Source organism: Mesoplodon bidens (genome assembly GCF_964165515.1).
Source record: "Mesoplodon bidens genome assembly, chromosome: 4".
Taxonomy (NCBI): Eukaryota; Metazoa; Chordata; class Mammalia; order Artiodactyla; family Ziphiidae; genus Mesoplodon; species Mesoplodon bidens.
In genome coordinates, this window is record NC_138160.1 from 79,463,936 (window position 1) to 79,486,454 (window position 22,519).

The following is a 22,519-nucleotide window of genomic DNA, read 5'->3' on the forward strand; positions in this document are numbered from 1 at the left end:
GCAGGAAAAGAAAAATGAAAACATTTATTAGTACCTTTAAATACAGTGGGACAAAGTAGCCTTCACAAACCTGCAATCAAATCTATTTAATGTATTTGACTGACACGTCTGGCCACACTGGGTGAGTGTAAGCATCTTAGCAATATATTTCAGTGAAGTCCTGAGGAATGGAATTTAAAGCATATGATGGGACGTTTATATTAGGGGATGCTGGATAAAGGCTATACAGGAACTCTCTGTACCAGCTTTGCAACTCTTCTATAAATGTAAAATTATTTCATAATAAAAAGTTAAAAATAAAACAAATAAAAACAAACAAAAAATAAAGCATATCATGGGCATGATTTCACAGAGCCAGTTTTAAGAACTTCGAATTTCATAATGGATATATTTTTATGGATAAAGAAATAGAGTTGAAGCCACCATGCAAAGACACCAGTTTTAAAAAGGGTACAGTTAATATTTTATTGTCACTTATCAGATGGCAGTTAGGTACATAGTCTTCATACTTGATCCTTCCTTTTTGTAAATAAAAAAAGTTACAAGTTTTAAACAGCCAAAGGCTGGTCATGTCTTCAGAAAACATGATTAGATTAATTCATTAATGTTGGCTTCAAGTTTTGGTGATAAGATAATAGAGTTGAAATTGTGCCTTAAAGGAAAAGATATTTGATAAATTTTCTTTACCATAATAGCATTGGTGGCATTCTTTTCCTCAATGTTTAACTTTCCTCCTTCAAAAGTGCATGAATAAGTATTGAATGACTCCAACATTTTAAAATTTCTTTCTAACATTTTTTCTCTTGATGAAATTAGTCTTTTTTTATCACAAAAGTAATATGTACTTGTAAAAAACAAAAGTATTACCCAGTTTTACCACTTAAATTATAACTGCTGCTATGAAATTTTGTGTATTCTCAAATTAATGTGATGATATTGTGCATTTATAATTACTATATATACTATACTGCTTTTAGTAACTTTTTAATGATCATACAGCTAAAACATAACCATTGAAGAAAATTTAGAAAGTACTGACAATTTTAAAGAAAAAACACTACCATCTAGACTTCTAGTACCTAAAGAGATGGCCCCTATTTCCATCTTTGAGTATTTTCCTACATCTTTTTTCTATGTGTATATATTATGTTTAAGCTGAGATAACAAAGGAACATCCCTAACAGGGCCTAGACTAAAAATGACAAACAATGTGCTTTGTGATAGATAAATCTTTTCCAATCAAAAAGAGTCATCATTGTGTGTGACCTTTAAATACATAGAGAATTGTATTTAAGTACCTTGGCATTTAATATAGCATTTAATCTGGTCATTATTTTGTGCTGTGCTTTTTGTTCAAGAAGTTTGCTGGGCCCGTGTTCCCACTAGCAAGTGATATAGCCGTCCTTAGCAAATTCTGGAAGAGTGCCACAGCAGATGTTATTTTAAGGGGTGATAGGTTATTACAATCTCTTGTCCGTTTTAACTGTGGGGAGTTGATTGTGGCTGGACAAGTTCACGTCCCAGTGCCAAGAAGGAGGCAAAGCTGAACAGGTGCCCCAAGGGCAGTCCCACCTGGCTTACCTAGAGATCCAGAATCCCCTGGGTGTCTGATCTGGAAGGCTAAACTCACTAAAGGAAGTTCCAAAATCCTTTTCAACTGTAGTTTCCCCATTTTTTAGTTCTAAATTTTTATTTATTTATTCATTGACTAGAATATTTTTAAGAAAATTTTTTTCTGCGAAGGAACACAGATGGTGATTTTCTGTGTCTGTGTGGATCCTAAGCATGTTTTTCTGCTGGCTTCACACAAGAAATTAGTACAAAATTGTACATTTTGGGGTAGCAGTTCTGTTCCCTTGAAGTTCAGTACCTGTTGCTCCATGGTCGTCTGACTTTTTGTGCTATAGAGAAGATGTCTGGGGAAGCCTTATATTTATTTTTAGAAAGCTTGTTTTTCCTGTTTTGGTGCATATGCGGTTTCTTTTTCTTTTACTCTTACAATTTAGAATTTAGTATTTTCTTAGGTGGAGCCTACCAAATGGGTCTACGAGAGCAATCCATGAATTTAAGTTCAAAACCTACAGTTAAAATACCAGACATTATGTAGACATTCACATAGCCTATTTATCCAGGTTGAATTCTGAGAAAAATGCAGGAAGTTTATAAAATTCAGGAGAAAAATTCTTTGCCATTCTGAGACCATAGTGAGAGCATCTTCTTTCTCACGTGCTGTGGAAGCTTTAAAGAGCCACACTCCTAATCCAATTAGCCTGCCACCCAGTCCATGGTTCCCATGGAGGCAGCACATTGTAGTTGCTGAGTGCAGACTCTATAGAGTCCCACTGCATGGACTTGCTCCCAGCTCTGCCACTTCCTAGCTGTGTGTTCTTGGGCCAATTACTTTGCTTCACTAAGGGTACCTTCCTCCTGTGTAACATGGAGATAATAATAGCCTCTACATAAGTTAATGTGAAGATCAATGAGACCAAGCATATGAAGAGTCCAGGACAGTGCCTGGGACATACGAAGTGCCATATAGATGCGAGCTGCTATTATTGTTATTATTATTACTACTATTATTATTGTTGTTGCCTTATTATTATTACTATTACTAGGCAATGAAGAGAACTTTGTTTAGCAATAAAAGTGAGCCCCTTATTGATTTCTAACCAGGACTCAAGTTCTTTTGTTGACTACATATTGCCAAGCCTTTCCCATTAAAAAAGGAAGGAAGTTTGGTAGTTCATTAAGCTTAGTAGTCCTTTTGTTTCAAAACAACTCTGTGTATGGGAGGATCCCACATGCCGTGGAGCGGCTAGGCCCATGAGCCATGGCCGCTGAGCCTGCACGTCCGGAACCTGTGCTCCGCAACGCGAGAGGCCACAACAGTGAGAGGCCCGCATACCACAAAACAACTCTGTGTAACACCCAGAAACATATGCCAATTGCTAGAAAGTACAGTCCCTCTTTAACAAAGAATATGAAAATAATGTGCTTTTAAATTAAGAATTTGTGATATACAAAATGTTATAGAAGTAGTAGGGAGTGGCTAATAAAAATAGTTAAGCATTTTGCCTCTATAAAAGAACATAAATATATGAACATTATATCATGCAGCAATAAAATACCCTTCATTCTCACACTTTGGAGTAATGAGCCTAATTGCCTAAGATCGTAGGTCCCACCAAAATTGTCTCTGAAGAGTGTACCTTATAGCATAGGAAATTGGAATCAAAGTTAACAAAATATCAAAGGAATTGAATAGGAGTTAAATTTATTGACTTTAGAATAGATCATAAGTCCTGGAAACCTGATGGACAAGTCAATTAAATATGAGTCCTGAAATATCCTGTTTTAAAGTTTTTATTTTTTCAGTCTTATCTCTAGACTTTATTAGCTTCTCAAAGATACAGGAATGCGGGTTTCCCTGGTGGCGCAGTGGTTGAGAGTCCGCCTGCCAATGCAGGGGACACGGGTTCAAGCCCTGGTCTGGGAAGATCCCACATGCCGCGGAGTGGTTAGGCCCGTGAGCCATGGCCGCTGAGTCTGAGTCCGGAGCCTGTGCTCCGCAACGGGAGAGGCCACAACAGTGAGAGGCCCATGTACCGAAAAAAAAAAAGATACAGGAATGACTGATTCAAAAGGGATGAAAGGGATGATAACCTGAAATTGTGCCCATAGCAAGATACCTGTGTCGTCTAAGGACTGAATATGTATGATTCTTGTCATAAAGTCAATAATATTTTATCATATACCAAATGTACATAATAGCTTGTTATGGCCTTCCAAAAACAGTTCATTTGTGAAGTCAAAATCTCTCAGCAAGTTAACATCATAAAGTCTTTTCTGTTTCAATCAGCATTATGACAGAATGCTTAGTAAATGTGTAGAGCACTGATTTAATGTCATAAAAATTATTAAAAACTCTCTATCCCTCATCTTCTAGGACATTATGTGAGATGATGCAGTGATTCTCAAGTTTTAACATGCCTAAGAATCACCTGGAGATAGTATGAAAATTTCAGACTCCTGGACCCCATCTCCAAACATTCTGATTTATCAGATCCAAGATGGGATCAGGGAATCAGTATTTTTACCAGTCACCTCAGGTGACTCATATCTTCGGATGGTGGTCTTCTGAGCGCATTTTGAGTAACACACATAATTCTCATAGAGTGCATAACACAGTTCCTGGCACACATGAACTTTTCTTCCTTTTTTCCTCTTCTCATTTCCTTTTTCCTTTATTTTTAAAATGCCCCCTACCAACCCCATCCCTTAGCCAACTCTGCTTTACCGTGTCCTGGGGACAGGGTGGCTCTGAAGCACATCAAGGGTGCTGCAGTTTCAAGGGATCATTGAACCACATGGGAGGCTTTGGTTGCAGGGAGCTGGTACTAAACCTATTTCTTCCCACTTCTCCTAGGACCTTGTTCCTTCAACTCTTCCCTCATTTGTTTTACTCTTTATTTAAATAGACTCCTCTTTAGACTACTTATCGGTTTAGTCTTCCTCATCGTAAACTATTTAAAAGTGTTTCTTTTGAAACTGCTCAAGCTCCCATTCCATCTTCCTTTCTAACCCTCACTGCCAAAATTCTTCGTTGAAATTATCGAAGAAAAGAGTGTAGAGAGAGAAGAGAGAAACTAAAAGCAAACGTTGATAAATGCCTGCGTGGAGGATGTAGGAAGGAGAAACCAGTGACAAGTGAAAGAAGAAGCAACTAAAGGGGTGGGGGAACCTGGATGTTGCAGTGCCATCTGTGGGGAGGCTGGAAGAAGGGTCTAGCCTGTTAATCTAGAACTGTGAGGGCTGAGGAAAGTTTCTTGTTTGGAGACTGGGGTGTTGTAGGTTCCCTTGGGAGCTGTTCCTGTTATGACTGAGTAAGTGGATTGAGTAAGTGGGTGCTGAGTAAGTGGAGATTCTGCATAGATGACTGTTCTTCTCTTCCAAAGTACATGCATTTATACAGCAAACATCAGATAAAGCAAAAAAAAAAAAAAAAAGTTGAAATCAGTGTTCATTTACACAAAAAGAGATAAGTGTGACCAAGATGGCATCACATGGTACAGATTTCTTGGATTGTTTGCCAGATGTTTACAGGTAAATGGATTCATTTATTACAATATCAACTAAGAAAGACATTATTTGGAAAGAACTCTGGAGTGAATTATAAACATATGTTTATCTTAATCATTAGGAATGTAGACTTCCAGGTTAGTTTTTCACATTAAGGTTGGCACCCCTGTTCTCTTTCTTTTGCAGATCAAGCCTCTTACTCCTAAGTGGTCTAATTTGAGCTCAAGGTGCAGAATATTTGGACTTTAGTACATTGCAGAAATATATCACTCTGAAATCTGCAAATACAGTCTCAAAGAAAACACTTTTCTTACAGGAAACTGAGAGCTAAAGTGATCTCATATTCACATTCCAATTTTGCTTTCACTTAGTGCTTGGGATAAAAATTACTTCTCTGAATACAATTTTGTTACTTTTTTCTCTGCTTACTTTCTTAAAACACTGAGTAGACTCAGTAAAGTCTGAAACCATACATCTATTTCACTGAAAAGTGAAAGCTGAGTAGAAAGCTGAATGGCTAAATTTTTAAATAATGCGTTTAAAAAATAATGAGGGTTCTTACTACCAGCTATGCGATGAGACGTTGCTGAATTATTTGTTATATAGATCTGGTAATAGCTGTCTTACTTTAAACATACCGTTCAGGGGACACCCAGTGGTTAAAAGGAGGAAATTTCTTGTACAGTGTTCAGCTGGAATAAAATATTTCTTGTCTCAGCAGTGATAATACATTGCCGACTTTGTTTTTCTGAATGAGCATATGTTAGGAGTGTGTGTGTGTTTTAAGAAGAAAGGGCCTTGATTTTGACTTTTATATAAATTTCTTCAAATATTTGAAAACCTAAAAATTATAAGATTAGAAATGTTAAAAATATGATTAAACTTTTCCTTTAATGAAGACATAAATGGTATTTAGAAATGAGAAATAAGTGACTGAGAGTCATGAATAAGAAAAAAAATTAAATCTTTTTGACCAAGAAATTCCAATTCTAGGAATTTGTTTCAAGTACATAATCAGAGGTGTACTCGATAACTATGTACAAAGATATTCTCCATAGCTTTATTTATAATAATAACAAACTAGGGGAGAAACAAATGTACAGCCATAATGAATTGGTGAAGTTACAGCACAAACATAGTGACTAAGGCATCTTTAACACCATGCTTTGAAGAACATTTAACAATGGAGGAACATGTTGATGTTAGGTAAAAAAAATGATGAAAGACCAACAATTCCATGTATTTAACAGATTGTGCATATTTTTGTATTTGCATAAAATAGAAAAGTAACTGAAAGTAGTTGTCTTGATTGGTAAGATTTGGAGTAATTTACGTGTTCTTCTTACTACTTTTCTCTTTATTCTAAATGTATTTTTTTTTAATCAGAGGGAAAATAATAAACAGCATAGATAGTAAAAGAATAATGGAAGAGAGTGTTTTAACAATGATCAAAACTAAATCTATGCATCCGTCTGCTTAGACCTTAAAGGGAGAAAGTGTTTTACATGTGAGTCTTTTTCCTTTGTAACCTCCCAGAGTAAGGCGGCTGCCGCCACCATGTGTGTGCTTGCGCATGTGCATGTGTTTGACTAGAAGTGTATCTCTTAGATATGGACAGAGAATTAGGATTTAAGCACTAAGGCAGCTTAGAGGGCAAGGATTTTTTTTTTTAATTTATTTTTGGCTGCGTTGGGTCTTTGTTGCTGTGCACGGGCTTTCTATAGTTTCAGCAAGCAGGGGCTACTCTTCCTTGTGGTGCTCGGGCTTCTCATTGTGGTGGCTTCTCGTTGCAGAGCACGGGCTCTAGGCGCGCGGGCTTCAGTAGTTGTGGCACGCGGGCTCAGTAGTTGTGGCTCGCGGGCTCTAGAGCGCAGACTCAGTAGTTGTGGCACACGGGCTTAGTTGCTCCGCAACATGTGGAATCTTCCTGGACCAGGGCTGGAACCCATGTCCCCTGCATTGGCAGGTGGATTCTTAACCACTGCGCCACCAGGGAAGCCCCAAGGATTATTAATTATTTTTAGTTTATGGTCCCTTCAAAATCCGATGAAAACTGATCTTTTTCTCTGAAAAGGACATACATACGTGAATACAAGAATGCAAAAAAAAATTTGACATACAACTTAAAGAGGTTTAGAGATACACACCATCCCCACCCCTGGGGTGGGGGCAGTCTTGTCGATTAGATATATTCAGGAGGCATCATCTAATATTTTCCCAGTTGCCTTGTTGTTGATGGCTGAAATTCCACCATTAGCAACTTCCTTAAACTTTGAGTTAAGCATTGCCTTCCCTTGGGTCCTCTTTTAAATTGTGGATGTTCCTAGGAGGGATAATATATTAATTATTAACACTTTGGTGAGAAGTAGTTTAAAACGAGGGAAAACGAATTATGTAAGAACTACTTTTATAGATTTGATAAAGGTAGTAGAGAACTATCGATCATTTGATATTGATAGCTAACACATATGTAGGCATTACACACACACACACACACACACACACACACCCCTTACAAGCACCCCATTCTCCTGATGAGGAAATTGAGGCACAACTTGATTAAATAACCTGTCCAGGGTCACACAGTTATATAATAGTGGAGCCAGGATGGAACATATTTTCCAGAGTCTATACTTTCAACTAGTATCCAAAACTGTTCATAAAATTATCTATTTTCAGAATTCTACCTAAAGCTAACTCCATAGACTTTCTTACCACTGTTGTCAATTTTTGTAACTCACTTCTCTAACTTTTCACTGCCTTCTTTCTTCCTTGTGTTTTACCCTCTTTTTACTCAGGAAGATCATAAAACAAGGTTAAATCATTCCCATTCCCTTGGATCTAAAATGTAAGTGTAGGCACAGCTGCTCCCTCCTTAAGGATAGTGAATGAGGCAGGGAAGGAAGCTAAGTCACAGCAGAGGTAGAGCCAGGAGAAAGATAGCGTTTTCCTGACTCCCAGTCAATGCAGCCATCTCGAGACTAGAAAGACGTGAGATAGACCACTTCAAGGACTTCCACTTGGAGACGATGAATGGGACTGAGTAATCAGGAAAAAAAATTCAGTGCTGGCCACCATAACGTGTGTTATTAAGGGCTTTGTGGAGGCGATGTTTCATTCACTGAGTAAATTTCTATGTTAGGTTGTGAGTTAATAATAAGACATGATTATGACCTATTTATCGGTGTTTCCCAGGGGACTAACATATCCTATTTACCAGATTGCATTGGGGGTAGCACCCATTTATACTTCCTTCTGTAGTCATAGCAACTTGTACTTGTTTGTAGACTACTTACAACCATGGTGTAAACGAACATTTGCGAATAAGAGTCACAGCCTTATAATTGCTAGTGTTGGGGTATCTGACCTCCCTTTGAAAGACAGTCTTTTCCTAGATACTATTTTCCAATAAAGCTTGTGTTTTCATGTGGAAACACAATATTTCTTTTCATTTTAGGGGGTGACTATTAACTAATGGAACTGATTTGTCAACAAATGTGTCAAAACATATATTTTAATGAGAATTCTTATCCTGAAAAATACTACATTTCACCAAGCCTAGGACACCACTGATGTAAAAATGCACTGATTAGAAAATGCTAAGAAAGAAAAAAACTATCAACTAAAAATAATGTGTTGAAGTTTCTGAAGACCATTCAACAAACAGGATTTTAAAAATGGCTTGAGCAATTATTTGAATGTGTCAGCTACCAAGTTGAACCCTTGAGGGTTTCGATGTTCATTTAATGAAAACATTCTTGTGTATTTGTGTGCTCACAGATTCTGTCAAATATAACATCTAATCTGTTAGGTAATGGATTATCGCAAACTGGAGAATCCCTAGCCTGCTTTCTCTTGAGGGCTATTACTTTGGTGGAAATGTGGACCAGTTCCCTTTCTCACACTTCGGGGTGGAGAAGAGAATCACTGGATTGGAACCTTTAAGAACTCTTTGACACCTTCGTGGCAGGGAAAGGCACTGTGTCTTAGCTGGGGCAGAAGAACTCTCACCCACAGGTTGACTTCATTATCACTGGAATCTTTGGGGGATGGGAATCTAGAACCCAACCTGACCCTTTCTTCGTACCCAACTCCTCACTTTTTTTTTTTTTTTTGGTTGGAAAGTATTACTTTTATTTTCATTTTAATATTTTAACATTTTCTTGTAATTGCAATAGTCAAAAATGAAATTTTCTTCATATTGTTTTAACAGCTGGATGTATTTTACTTTTAAAGTCTATGAACTAGTTAGTGGACAGTATTTTAATTATCTGGTATATTAAATTTCAAAGTTTTAACATTTAGCAAAATTTTGCTTCACAAAGTCACTTTTTAGAATGACAGGAAATATATACAACTTAGAATCCATATTCAGACAAATGCCCCTTTCCCTTCCTCAAAATAAAAGCTTTAAAAAGTGCAGTATAAAAGTTTTAGATATGAAGGCACTGCATAACTCTGCATTATATGGCTAATGTCTTGCTTAGCAGCAAGAGTAATGAGAATATTCTACATTTAATTTACTGGAGCATAAGAAACTTTTTGAGGAAGGACCTAGCTCTCATCAAAGTAAAAGAACTTTTTGGCCCATTTAGTTAATGCATTCCTTTCCAAGACTGCTTTTAAAAAACTTACCTGGAAAAGCTATCTAAAATATGTCCACCACAAATATGCCTAATCTTATTGTGCATGAGTGTCAGGGGATATGGAGAAGAGTACTACATGTGAAAATATATATAGTTCTAAAATAGTAACTTATCTATTATGATAAAGCTAAATATATCTTTCCAAATCCACTGTTCTTATATAAATGCTGCCAACAACAGATGACCTAGCAAAACAGTTTTAAAGAGTTAAGTTCATAGTATTATAAATCTAACGAACGGAACGAAGTCATTATACTCTCCTGTTCTTAAACTTAGGGAGTTTGTATCTGCCCTTGACCTGCTGAATTCACTGGGTAATAATGATGTATGATTCAAGGAGTGTTCTGATGTCCTGAACTGTTATAAAAACAAAAATCATAGCCAGAGGACCTTATAAACAATTAACCACATTTGTTGTCTTAGAAACCAAACTGAATGCTGTCTAAAATTATATGAACTGAACAGTAGCCATAAGAGGCTTCAAGGTGGCCTGGAAAATCAGATCCTATCACTCTTAAAAGGTATTTGTTGAGCTTCTTGGATTGGTGAGTTTATAGTTTTCATCAACTTTGGAAATGTTTTGACCATTATTTTTTCAAACATTTTGTTTTGTCTCCTCATCTCTCTCTTCTTTGGAGGCTGCGGTTGTATATGTATGGGCTGCTTGGAGTTGCCCCACAGCTCACTGATGCTCTTGTTCCCTGTCCTCTAGGCCTTCACTCTCTGTTTCATTTTGGATAGTTTCCATTGCTATATCTCCAAATTCACTAATCTTTTCTTCTGCAATGTCTCATCAGTTCTTAATCCCAGTGTATTTTTTATCTCAGACATTTTTATCTTTAGAAGTTTGATTTGGGTGGTTTTTAAAAAAATATTTGCTATGGGCTTCCCTGGTGGCGCAGTGGTTGAGAGTCCGCCTGCCGATGCAGGGGACATGGGTTCGTGCCCCGGTCCGGGAAGATCCCACATGCCGCGGAGCGGCTGGGCCTGTGAGCCATGGCTGCTGGGCCTGCGCGTCTGAAGCCTGTGCTCCGCAACGGGAGAGGCCACAGCGGTGAGAGGCCCGCGTACCGCAAAAAAAAAAAAAAAAAATTTGCTGTGTCTCTCCTGAACATACTTTTAAAAAACTTTTTATTTTGAAATAATTATAGATTACCAGAAAGTTGCAAAGATAGTATGGCTGGTGCCGTGTATCCTTCACCCAGCTTCCCCATTGGTTACATCTCCTGCAACTATAGTACAATAGCAAAACTAGGAAACTGCCATTGGTACATGTATATATAGTTCTATGCCATTTTGTTACATGTGTAGATTCACGTAGTCAGCCCAGCAATCAAGATACTATGCTTTTTGGAGCTTCCCTGGTGGTGCAGTGGTTGAGAGTCCGCCTGCCGATGCAGGGGACACGGGTTCAAGCCCTGGTCCGGGAAGATCCCACGTGCCGCGGAGCGGCTGGGCCCGTGAGCCATGGCCGCTGGGCCTGCGCGTCCGGAGCCTGTGCTCCGCAACGGGATAGGCCACAACAGTAAGAGGCCTGCGTACCGCAAAAAAAAAAAAAAAAAAAAAAAAAGATACTCTGCTTTTTGAACATTAATTTTCCTGTGTTTAGAAAACAAAGTTGTATTTTTCTGCTTCTATGCATGCCTTGTAATTTTTGATTAGATGATAAACAGATGTGAATTTTATATTGCATTGAGTGTTTTTTTATTATTGTTGCTTTAAGTTTTCCTGAGCTTTGTTCTGGGACACAGTTAAGTTACCTGGAAACACTTTGATCCTTTGGGGTTTGCTTTTAATCTTTGTTTGGCTAGAACAGAGCAACCTTTAGAGGAGGCCTACATTTTCTTGTTTTTTTTTTTCTTCTTCTTCTTCAATTGAACCTGTGCCCCCTGCAGTGGAAGCGTGGAGTCTTAACCACTGGACCACCAGGGAAATCCCAGTCCTACTTTTTCTTCTGCATTCTCTACCCAGTGATTCTGACTGCTGGAAACATGTCCTATTCCTGGTCCCTGGGAGCCCCTGTGATTATGTCTCTGCTCCTTATGGGTGGTCTTTCCCCAGACTCAGGCTCTCCTCGCAGGCATGCACATGCAGGTTTCTGGAGCTCACTTTTGTAGCTCTCCTCTCTGGTGCCCTCCCTTTGAGCCCCTCGAGCGCCCTTGACCCTCAAAGTCCCAGCTCCATCTCCTCAACCCAGAGAGACCTACAGCCATTGCATGATCCGGCGGCTGGAAACTCTGCAGGCAGTAAGCTGTGGCGATCACAGGGCGCCCCTGGTTTGTTTCCCTCACAGGGAATACTGTCCTTGCTGCCTGGTGTCCAGCCTCTGAAAACTACTGTTGCATATAATTGTCGAGGGTTTTCTTGTTATTTAAGGCAGAAACACTCCTTACTTTTTAATCCAAATTTTCTTACATAAGAACATCATTAATGTAAAAAGGAAACAAAGCTGTATTTGAAAGGAGGCTGTGGCCCAGCTTACAAACTGAAGTACCTCCTTTTACTATGGAGTTGAGTTAAATTTTTCTCATTTATAACCCTAGTCACCGACTTCTTTGTTCATTTACTAATGAGTTTTAGTGTTCTCCAGATATTTTACTAATATTTAAATGTGCCACCAAGGCTGTTGAAATCACCTGTTCCATATCCTGTCCTGACACCCTGTAGTACCTCAGAAGGGTCCTTGCCACTCTCAGGAAACATATTGAGGTCATGTCTATTCCTGCAGATCTTGTTGACCCTAAATCACACCCCACACACACAGACCCACACTCACACACTGTGTGACAGTGACGACACCTATGAGACCTATCAGAGCAAGGTCCAGAGGGGCTGTCATCTTTGACAGCTGATACACGAATATCAGGACCTGCTGATCTGGCTCTGGTAGGCCTAACTCATTAGGTAGGCCTTTCAGCATCAACCCTGGAAGTGGTCCCGGGTTTCCCTTAGCTAGAATTTACTGAGTAATCATAGTATCTCTGACTGTGGGCTTAGATGCATTGCATTTGTACTCTCATGTAATCTCCAGACCTCACACAAGGCCAGGAACAGGACATGTTCTCACCAGTCGGAATCACTGGGTAGAGTACTCAGAAGGGTATCATTGCTGTATTGAAAACAAATTACTTCTATCTGAAGGCTGCTCTTGTCCACCCTAGCAGCGCTTAAAAGCAAACCTCAAAAGGATCAAACTGTTTCCAAGTAACTGCATCCATTAATAGAATCATGGCTAGTCTTAAAGAAAAATCACTTTCTATCCAATGAAGAAACAATTATTTTTCTATTATATAAATAACAAAAGCTCATAGAAAATTCTCAACAGCCACTAAGACCCCTCATGAGTTGAAATTAGATGCACTGGGGTTGCCCTGGAGTCTGTCCCATTGCTACCTGTTCAAGGCCTTGGGCCTCTCTCTTCAGAGCGGGGTTTTCCAACATGTGGGCCACAGACTTCAGGCCATACCTCATCTCATTTAATCCTCTCAGTCTCTCTCTGAGGTACAAGTAGGGTTATTCTCATTTTTCAGGTGAGAAAATTAGTGTTTAGAAATGCTCATAAACTTGCCTGAGGTCTCACAGCTGGCATTTGGTGCAGCCAGGATTCCTGCCACACGTGTCAAAAAGTAGGACCATTATTCTAGAGAATTCGGCACTTTTCTTTACAGAGTTACTAGGTCTCAGGATGACATGAGGCCTCACTTAAGGGGCCTTTCCTGAGATTTTAGGAGATAACGACACAGCTCTGCCTGGCTCTTGGAATTTCATCGTTACTTGAAAACAGTTTTTAAGACTTGAGTTCTGATTCATTCAATAAAACCTTTTATTATGAACCACAACAAACATACAAGAAAGGCATGCCATTAATTCCCGTCATGTCTTCCTACAGCAGCATATAGGATGGATCTAATCTGTGCGTTCTTTATCGATCTTGTCTGTGCAAGCAGAGGTGCCTGTTTTACCGGTCTTTTGGCTGGCAGACTCTGAACCTCTTTTGAGATGGGGGAGGCTGCTTCCAGTAGAAGGTGTGGATTCATAGTCCATGGGAATAGGACCTGTGTATACTCAGGAGTCTGCACCTGAGCAGGAGAAATCACACAAGTTCTCTGTAAATGGACCGGACTTGATGTCCTGGGGTTAGAGTCCAGTAGAGGTAAATCTGGTGTGGACAATTACATTGCTGCCCCTGTCAATCATCAGGACTGAGGCCCTGTGACAGGCTGTCCTGCAAGGAATGAATGACTCAGCCAGGCCTGCGACCTGATATAGAGGGATGAGGGCAAGCTGTTCCTGACCATTTCTTTTCTATAAAGCTTAAGTTAAACAAAGAAGCGCTCATAAATATTAGAGGGAATGTGATTGAATGGCAAGGGAAAATCTGCTCAGTAACCTTTAGTCTATGGGTTTATGGAAATGAAGTAAAATAGTTTAACTCAAAATTTGAATTATCCTAGGATTGGTGTTCTCATTTAGCATCTTAATCTTTTAGAGACCACAGCATACCTGTGTGTTAAGACAAATGCAGAATCGTATATGAGTGAGCTTGTTTTGAGTTTTCACTTACTTTGAGTAAATGAATTCTGTTCTATCTGAGGGTAGATCCAGCCCTATCACAGTTGTGAGTATGCAGACCTAGCTGGGTGAGAAATGTGTCCAGGTCAGAGTGGGATTTCTAAGGACCGATGCTGATGGTGAGGGTGAGCGGGAGTGAGGGTGAGGAAGACACTGCAAAACTAAGTACAAGGTGATGTGAAGCCAAAGGATTTTGAGAACTTTTCACATGGAGGCAAAGGAGGACTCACAAGGACTAGATGGTACTCAGGGAAGGCCAGGAAGCAAGCCAAGGCCTGGAAGAAACTGATGATCCCAAACACACCCAACTGCGGGGCCATAATGAACCCACATCACTTCAGACCAAATATCTTGATCCAGCATCCTGTATCATCTCATACCATGTATGCCTGTGCCCACCTTGCTTCAGCTGCAGGAACATACTTCTGTTCCTCCAACTTGCCAAACCCATCCCATCCCACCTCAGGGCCTTTGCATGTGCTACTCTATCCACCTAGAATGCCTTCCTTCCCCCATGCCATACTTACATGATTGGTTTATTTATAGTCAGGTCTCAGTCAAATGTCTTTGTCTATCCTGTCTGAAGGAACCCTCAGCCAGCCACTCTCTGTTACATGACCCTGTTTTATTGACTTTATAGCACTCATCACTCTCTGAAATCATCTTGGTTTTTGTTGACTTACTTAGAGTCTGAGTCCTCCTACTGGAATGTAAGCACTATGAGAGTAAGACCTTTTTTTGTTTGTTTGTTTAATTGCTCATTATATCCCCACTGCCTAGAATAGGACAAGGCTCCTGGCCAGGGTTCAATGAATGTCTGTCCAATAAATAGAGGGATGCATGAAGTCAAACACAGTTGAAGAGAGAACCACGTCATATATCAGCCAAAACAATCTGTATGGTTACTAATCTGAGAATAAGGTGTCTGTGCTCTGGTATGCATGTGCATTTCTAAGCTTTTGTGTTGTGTTTTAAGTGCCTGACATTATTAAGGCCTTTGTAAATATTACATAATAGAGGATCATTTTTACAAATTCTACTCTTGTTTCAGCTAAACTAAATTGGTCCTTTGTAGACTAAGTAATTCAGGCAGCTCAGAGGGCAAGGCAAACTTCAATAGGTCATACCCACAGGAAATCTGAGATATCCTCAGTTGAGTTTAAAAATATTGAATTTAGGGCTTCCCTGGTGGTGCAGTGGTTGGGAGTCCGCCTGCCGATGCGGGGGATGCGGGTTCGTGCCCCAGTCTGGGAAGATCCCACATGCCACGGAGCAGCTGGCTCCGTGGGCCATGGCCACTGGGCCTGCATGTCCAGAGCCTGTGCTCCGCAACGCGAGAGGCCACAACAGTGAGAGGCCCGCATACCGCAAAAAAAAAAAAAAAAAAAAAGCACAATGAAGCACTCTTAACCCCACTATCAGAAAATAACTTCGTATGAACTTGAGACCATACCATTCATGTTATTTTATGTGACTTTTCTTTATGTGAAATATTAATAATATACTTTCATTTAATGGAATGTTTTTCTAAACCTGATCATTAAATAACCATATGATATTTCATCCTGTAACTGTTCATAACATAACCCCTTATGTGGAAGGCAGTATAGGTAGGTAAGAGAATAGGGTCTGAAACAGACATGCTACTTTTGACTAGCTGTGACCATGGCCAAGTTGTGTACTCATCCCATTCCTCCATCTCCTTACCCAGAAAATTGGCATAACAGCTTTATTTTGGGTAATTTGAAGATTAAATAAGTTGTAACACATGGTACTTAAACAGAGCACTGACAATAGTGCTGTACTATACTCTATTATTAGAGCATTATTATTCTATTATTACCTATAATTTTATTATTCTAGTAGAATAATTAAACACACGGTAAGACACATGGTAAGAACTCAATAAACGTTCATTATTAGCTATATTGTTTTTAGCTTTTTGATGTTAGAATACTGTGATGAATATATTTGAAGAAAAAAGGCTTTTTCTCTTGTTACATTATTTCCCTAAGATAAATTCTTAGATGTATTGCCATCTTTGATACTTGCTGCTAAGTCACCCTCTGTGGAGGCTGTACTAACATCTGCTCTCCGTAGCACTCAGGGTAAGAGAGAAAGCACGTACTTTCTCACGGTGAGTGATGATGTTCTGGGAGTGCATTGTGGTGGAAAATGACAACTCCCATGCGAGGATTTCTGAAGTGCTCCAAACCACTGAATATTGAACAACTGGGGACTATTCAATGTACAATACTCTTTGTTTTTAATATTTATATAGTCTTCTGGTGAAGACATGAAAAAATAAAAACATGTTCTTTTTTTGTGTACTTAGTATATTAGACTGAATTTTGCTTGAAAAGATATTTGTATTGATAGGAAAATTTACACTTGACCAGATTGTGAAGATGTCTTCTCCTATAGAAACTAATATTTCCTATTTTCAGAAAAAAGCGACAAAACCCGGGAGCAGTCAACCCTCCAGAACTCAGGCTGGTGGAACAGCTCCAGTCACCAAGGTCAGTCATTTCCTGAGCAAGAAAAGACCCCTACTCTACAGGTGTACCATTAGTGGGTGGGACTTGTAGGGAAGGTAAACAGTGTCCATATATCACTGAAAGTTTTTGAACAAAGTACCATTTCTGTGCTGGTGGGGATAGTGTGAGGCAGGAGACATGTAATTTCTTACTAATGATTTGAATGATTTAAAAGCTCGCAAAGCCATTTATGTTATTATTCTTACTGGCATATAATAATGTGTCCAAAAATATTCATTATTACCACAAATATTTATAAATAATGTTTGACTTCTGCATACACCAAGTTTTCTTCATGAGTATTAACCACACCAGGCTCTCTGCTAAGTGTGCTATATAATTATCTTAGGTAATCCCGTCACAACCTTATAATTCCTTTATACCTGAGGAAACCTGGGCTCAGAGAGGTTAAGTAACCTCGACAAGATCACAAAGCCAGTAAGATGGAGGTAGGGTTCAAAGCCAGGTTTCCAGTTCACGCAAGGTCCTGGACCTTATAAACTCTGATTGAGCCTTCTTTGGTAATATGACACTACAAAGCTTTGCACCTTATAAAAATCACTGAAATTTCATCTTTCAAGATAAGATGTAACTACTATTTAACTAGTAGTTTTCAATATATAAAATAGTTTTGTTCCTCCCATTTCAGCTTGTGATCTTGCAGTGTGTCCAAGATTATCAAAAACCTCAACCTATTTCAGGATTGCCTATACAACTATTGCAAATAAGCATTTTTCCTTTAAAACTGGTAGCTCTCCTATGGAGGGCTGTGGACTTTCTCATGGATGTTACTTGCTTGGTGAAGAGTTCGTATTTTAGTGCCTTCTGGAGTCTCAGCTGCTCTCCTGGCCCCTAAAATGTACCCAAAGTAAAACTCAGCTGAGAAATGAGAAGAGGCTGGGCAAGTGTATCTCTGCTGCAGTTGCCCTTGGTAGTCCTCATATTCTATTGTTTGGAGGTCTCCAACTAAAAAAGATTTTCTGGATACTTCCTATCTTTTACAGTATTAGGACCTTTATTTAACTTATGCTTAAATTATGCCTCTAAAAATGAGAAGCCTCATTAGCAAAACCCCAACCTCATGAGGTTTAGTGAATCATTTGTAAATGGTTTCTAGAATTATCACTACCTAAACTCCTAGAGGGTCGGTACCTTGTGGAAAATCGCATTTAGTTTTTGTTTTTTCCTTGAATTTCATGGTAAGAAGCAGTCCCTTTTCCATCATTTTTCCACACAGGAGTATCATCCAATCATTTCAAGGCGCAATGCTTACAAAGCATTTGGCCATCCTCCCCAAACCCTGCTAGGTCTCAGGAAGCTGTGGGAGGGAGTGTAACTGGGAGGCGGACACATTTAGCCACATAGTTATTGTTTTAGTTTACTGGCAAACTTGTAATTCTTTCCTTGGCTTCTGACGCTGCCTTCTCCTATCTCTCCTTGGCTTCTGACACTGCCTTCTCCTATCTCCATTCTTCTCTCGATTATTCTTTTTCATTGTGGTTTCCTGACTCAATTTCCTTCACCAGTTTCCTGAATATTAGTTTTTCCAGGATTTAATTCTTCATTCCTTCCTTTCTGTATCTTTAACTCTTACAGAGTATTAGAAGAAAAAATACATATGCTTTCTTATTTTGTCTTTTGATGCCAGATTGAAAGGGCTTGGTATCATCATCACCTAAAAATGATCATCCCCATGCATCATTCAGAAAAGCTGGGAGTAATAGCATTTGTGATCCCTTGAAGCATTTTATTACACAGTTAATTATCATAACACACACAGGCAAATAATATTCTCCCAACACATGACATGACAAAATAGTAAATACAATTGGCAGTGAGAATTAGGCCTGGTTTTCTTGATTCTGGACACATTCAACTCGAAAGTTAAAGTGACAATTTTACAATTATTAAGAAAATCATAGTCTGTATTAAAGATTCAGTATTTAATGATAGAATGGTTACCATGTATTGCAGAACTGTTTTATGAGAGTTCTTACAAAATCAGTAATTATGTGTACAAATAATACCACTTCTGCCATGCAGTCCTGGGCTTGGAGGATCCAGAGCACTTAAGTGGCATAGATATTTCTATTGAATAACTCAAAATAATTATTATAAGATGTTTAGTGCTTAAAATTAAATTTTTGATAAATTAATAATGAGGACTAATGAGGCTATAGAAATTAGACCCTTATTAAATAAGAAAATAGTTGCGATCCACAGTCAGGCAACTGTGTTACTGGAAGAGTTCTCAGGCAACTTCTGTCGTAACCACCAACTTATTCAGGTGAGAAAAGCGAGGTTGAACTTGCATCAGGAATGTCTCTACAGGAGAGCACAGCTATTAAGAAGAAATACTGGTTAAAGTTATCAGTTCCAATTGGAATTTACTCTGACTAGTTCAAGCTAAAAAGGAATTCCTTAAGGGATGGCAGGTAGCTCCTAGAGAAATCCAGAAGGCTCCAGCAGAAGGAATGTAGTTTCACAGCCAGGAACAATGCCCGGACACACCATGGGAGCTTCTCCTTGCTGCCACCGCAGCTCAGCACCTATCACATTTAGGACTGGAGGCCAGGAACTCTGGCACTGCCAACCTCAAATGCTGAAAGGCCTTATCATAACACAGATCTACCGGTGGGTGGCGCCTCCACACAGGCTTATTTTCAATCTCACTCTTGTGAGGCACGGCTGATTGGCCAGTGCAAGTCCCATGCCTCAGCTCTGCTGCACGGGGAATCTGGGGTTGAGAATGCTCTGGTTCTTCTTCGGGAAGGTGCTTATTGATTAGGTGGGAAATGATCCATGAGTAGTGAGGATTTTTCAAGTGTATTGTCAGCTGCCAGCTATCCACTACAGAAAGGAAAACAGGAGAATTACCTAATTGAACTGGAGGAAAATCACTGATTATAGGTTGTTTAGCAACATTAGGCCTTTTAAACAGAAGAGGGTACAAACAGCTTTTCTCCCAGTTAGAGAGGAGAAAATCTGCACAGGAATAAGCACCCACCAGAGAAGTGCTTCTGTGGTTTTGGCCCTGGTTCTGCCATAACTAGCTGTGTTAACTTTGGCGGCACAGCCCTCCTCCCAGGCCTTTACTTTTCTCATCCATAATATGACTAAGGGGCTGAATAAACTCTGCATATTGTGGAGGGTATTCCACCATTCAGTGTCAGCCTTACCCACAGAACCGCTGGACCACATGTGGTGTGTTTGAGGACTGTTTGCTAAGCAGGCAAGCGTTTCTATTTCAAAAGTTCGGCATGTATTTTAACGTGCTAGGAGAAGTAAACCAGCACTTCAAACTCGTGATCCCATGCATGGTTTTGCTTAAGACAAGGCTAGATTAATGGTTAAAAAGTAAATCTATTTTTAAAATATTAAGAACATGTAGCTGTGGCAGGTTAAAAAATATTAAGTAGGTAGTACACAAATAACCAAGGTTTGGGAAACAAGATCAGAGCAGTAATTCTCATATTTTAATGTACATACTGAATCAGTGAGGTGTTTAGTAAAATGAAGATTCTGACTCAGGAAGTCTGGGGCGAAGCTGAGATTCTTTCTGCTTTTCTAACAAGTTCCCAGTTGCTGCTGCTGCTGGTCTGGCGACCACACTTTGAGCAGCAAGGATGCTGAATTGTGCTGAGTGTGGGTAATTTAGACCACCTGTACCTTAGATTACCTAAACATCGATTAGAATATCTGGTTAAAATGCAGACCCTCAGGTTCCAAGCCGCAAGAATCTGATTCACTGGGAGGGGGTAAGTCCAGGATTTTCTCTATTTAATAAATACCCTCCAGTTTTTCAGATGCAGGTGATGTGGAGGCCCCACTGGGGGAAAGGATGAGCCTCAGGGACTGGGATAGACACGGCACATCTGGGAGTGATACATCCCTCTTCATCTCCAGGGAAGGGAGCCCCTTTCTACCTGTCCTGCAGGACAAGAATCTTTGGAAACTTTACTTCATAACCATGTAATTACTAACCTGTACTCTTGAGGAGCTCAGACATACTCACCCTCATTGAGGGAGATATGCTGCCTAACATATGGGGTGGGGCTCTGGGACCCAGGGCTCATCCCTCTTGGGGAGTGGCCCAAATAAGTCATCCTAGTTGTCTTTTGTCTCAGGAAAACCTAGATGAGCTGAGGTTTATTTGAGAAACAAAAAAGCAGAGAAAATACTGACAGTAAACAAAAAAGGAATTTTAAGCTGAATTTTCATCAAGAAGAATTATGAAAATCTACAAACAATAAATGCTGGAGAGGGTGTGTGGAGAAAAGGGAACCCTCTTGCTCTGTTGGTGGGAATGTAAATTGATACAGCCACTGTGGAGAACAGTATGGAGGTTCCTTACAAAACTAAAAATAGAACTACCATACGACCCAGCAACCCCACTACTGGGCATATACCCTGAGAAAACCGTAACTCAAAAAGAGTCATGTACCACAATGATCATTGCAGCACTGTTTACAATAGCCAGGACATGGAAGCAACCTAAGTGTCCATCAACAGATGAATGGATAAAGAAGATGTGGCACATATATGCAATGGAATATTACTCGGCCATAAAAAGAAACGAAATTGAGTTATTTGTAGTGAGCTGGATGGACCTAGAGTCTGTCATACAGAGTGAAGTAAGCCAGAAGGAGAAAGATAAATACTGTATGCTAACACATATATATGGAATCTAAAAAAAAAAAAAAAAGGTTCTGATGAACCTAGGGGCAGGACGGGAATAAAGACGCAGACGTAGGGCTTCCCTGGTGGCACAGTGGTTGAGAGTCCGCCTGCCGATGCAGGGGACACGGGTTCGTGCCCCGGTCGGGGGGGATCCCGCATGCCGCGGAGCGGCTGGGCCCGCGAGCCATGGCCGCTGAGCCTGCGTGTCTGGAGCCTGTGCCCCGCAATGGGAGGGGCCACAACAGTGAGAGGCCCGTGTACCGGAAAAAAAAAAAAAAAGAAAAGAAAAAAAGACGCAGACGTAGAGAATGGACTTGAGGACACGGGGAGGGGGAAGGGTAAGCTGGGATGAAGTGAGATAGTGGCATGGACATATATACACTACCAAATGTAAAATAGATAGCTAGTGGGAAGCAGCTGCATAGCACTGGGAGATCTGCTTGGTGCTTTGTGTTCACCTAGAGGGGTGGGATACGGAGGGTGGCAGGGAGACGCAAGAGGGAAGAGATATGAGGATATATGTATACATATAGCTGATTCACTTTGTTATACAGCAGAAACTAACACAACGTTGTCAAGCAATTATACTCCAATAAAGATGTTAAAAAAAAAGAATTATGAGGACAGGGTCTTCTCAGGGAATTATAATAAAATATTAGAGTTGGAAGGGCTCTTACTTCGCCACCTTTATTTAACAGAAGTAAAGGAACACTGATAATAGACAAGGTGGTTGTGAGGAACACCTAGCAGGAGAAGTCAGGGCGACCCCACGTACTTTGACTGCCGGGCGCAGGCGGGTGTGCCGCTGCGCGCTGTGCCGCTGAGCTCTCCGCCTTCGGAATGCCGTCACCTCTGGCTTGGAGGCTGAAGGACTGGCTGCTCAGCTGTCTCTAACTATAGGCCTGAGGCCTCGGGTCCTCAGCCTCCCGCCACCGCAGCCTCCTCCACTCATACCCCAACCTCACTGTCCAGAGTCTTCACTGTGATTGCTTTACGGCTTTGGGA

At 40.0% G+C, this 22,519-nt stretch overlaps 1 protein-coding gene across 6 annotated transcripts in view; it reads left to right on the plus strand.

The window, feature by feature from the left end:
- CAST (calpastatin) overlaps positions 1-22,519 on the plus strand; it is a 123,256-nt gene that overhangs the window by 17,847 nt on the left and 82,890 nt on the right. For 4 of the 6 annotated variants that reach the window (XM_081231845.1, XM_081231841.1, XM_081231843.1 and 1 more), the window contains exon 3: positions 16,745-16,816. The exons of the other annotated variants lie outside the window; for them this stretch is intronic. In XM_081231845.1, the coding sequence (XP_081087971.1) occupies positions 16,745-16,816 (72 nt within the window). The remainder of the gene's footprint in view (positions 1-16,744; positions 16,817-22,519) is intronic. 6 annotated transcript variants of the gene reach the window in all.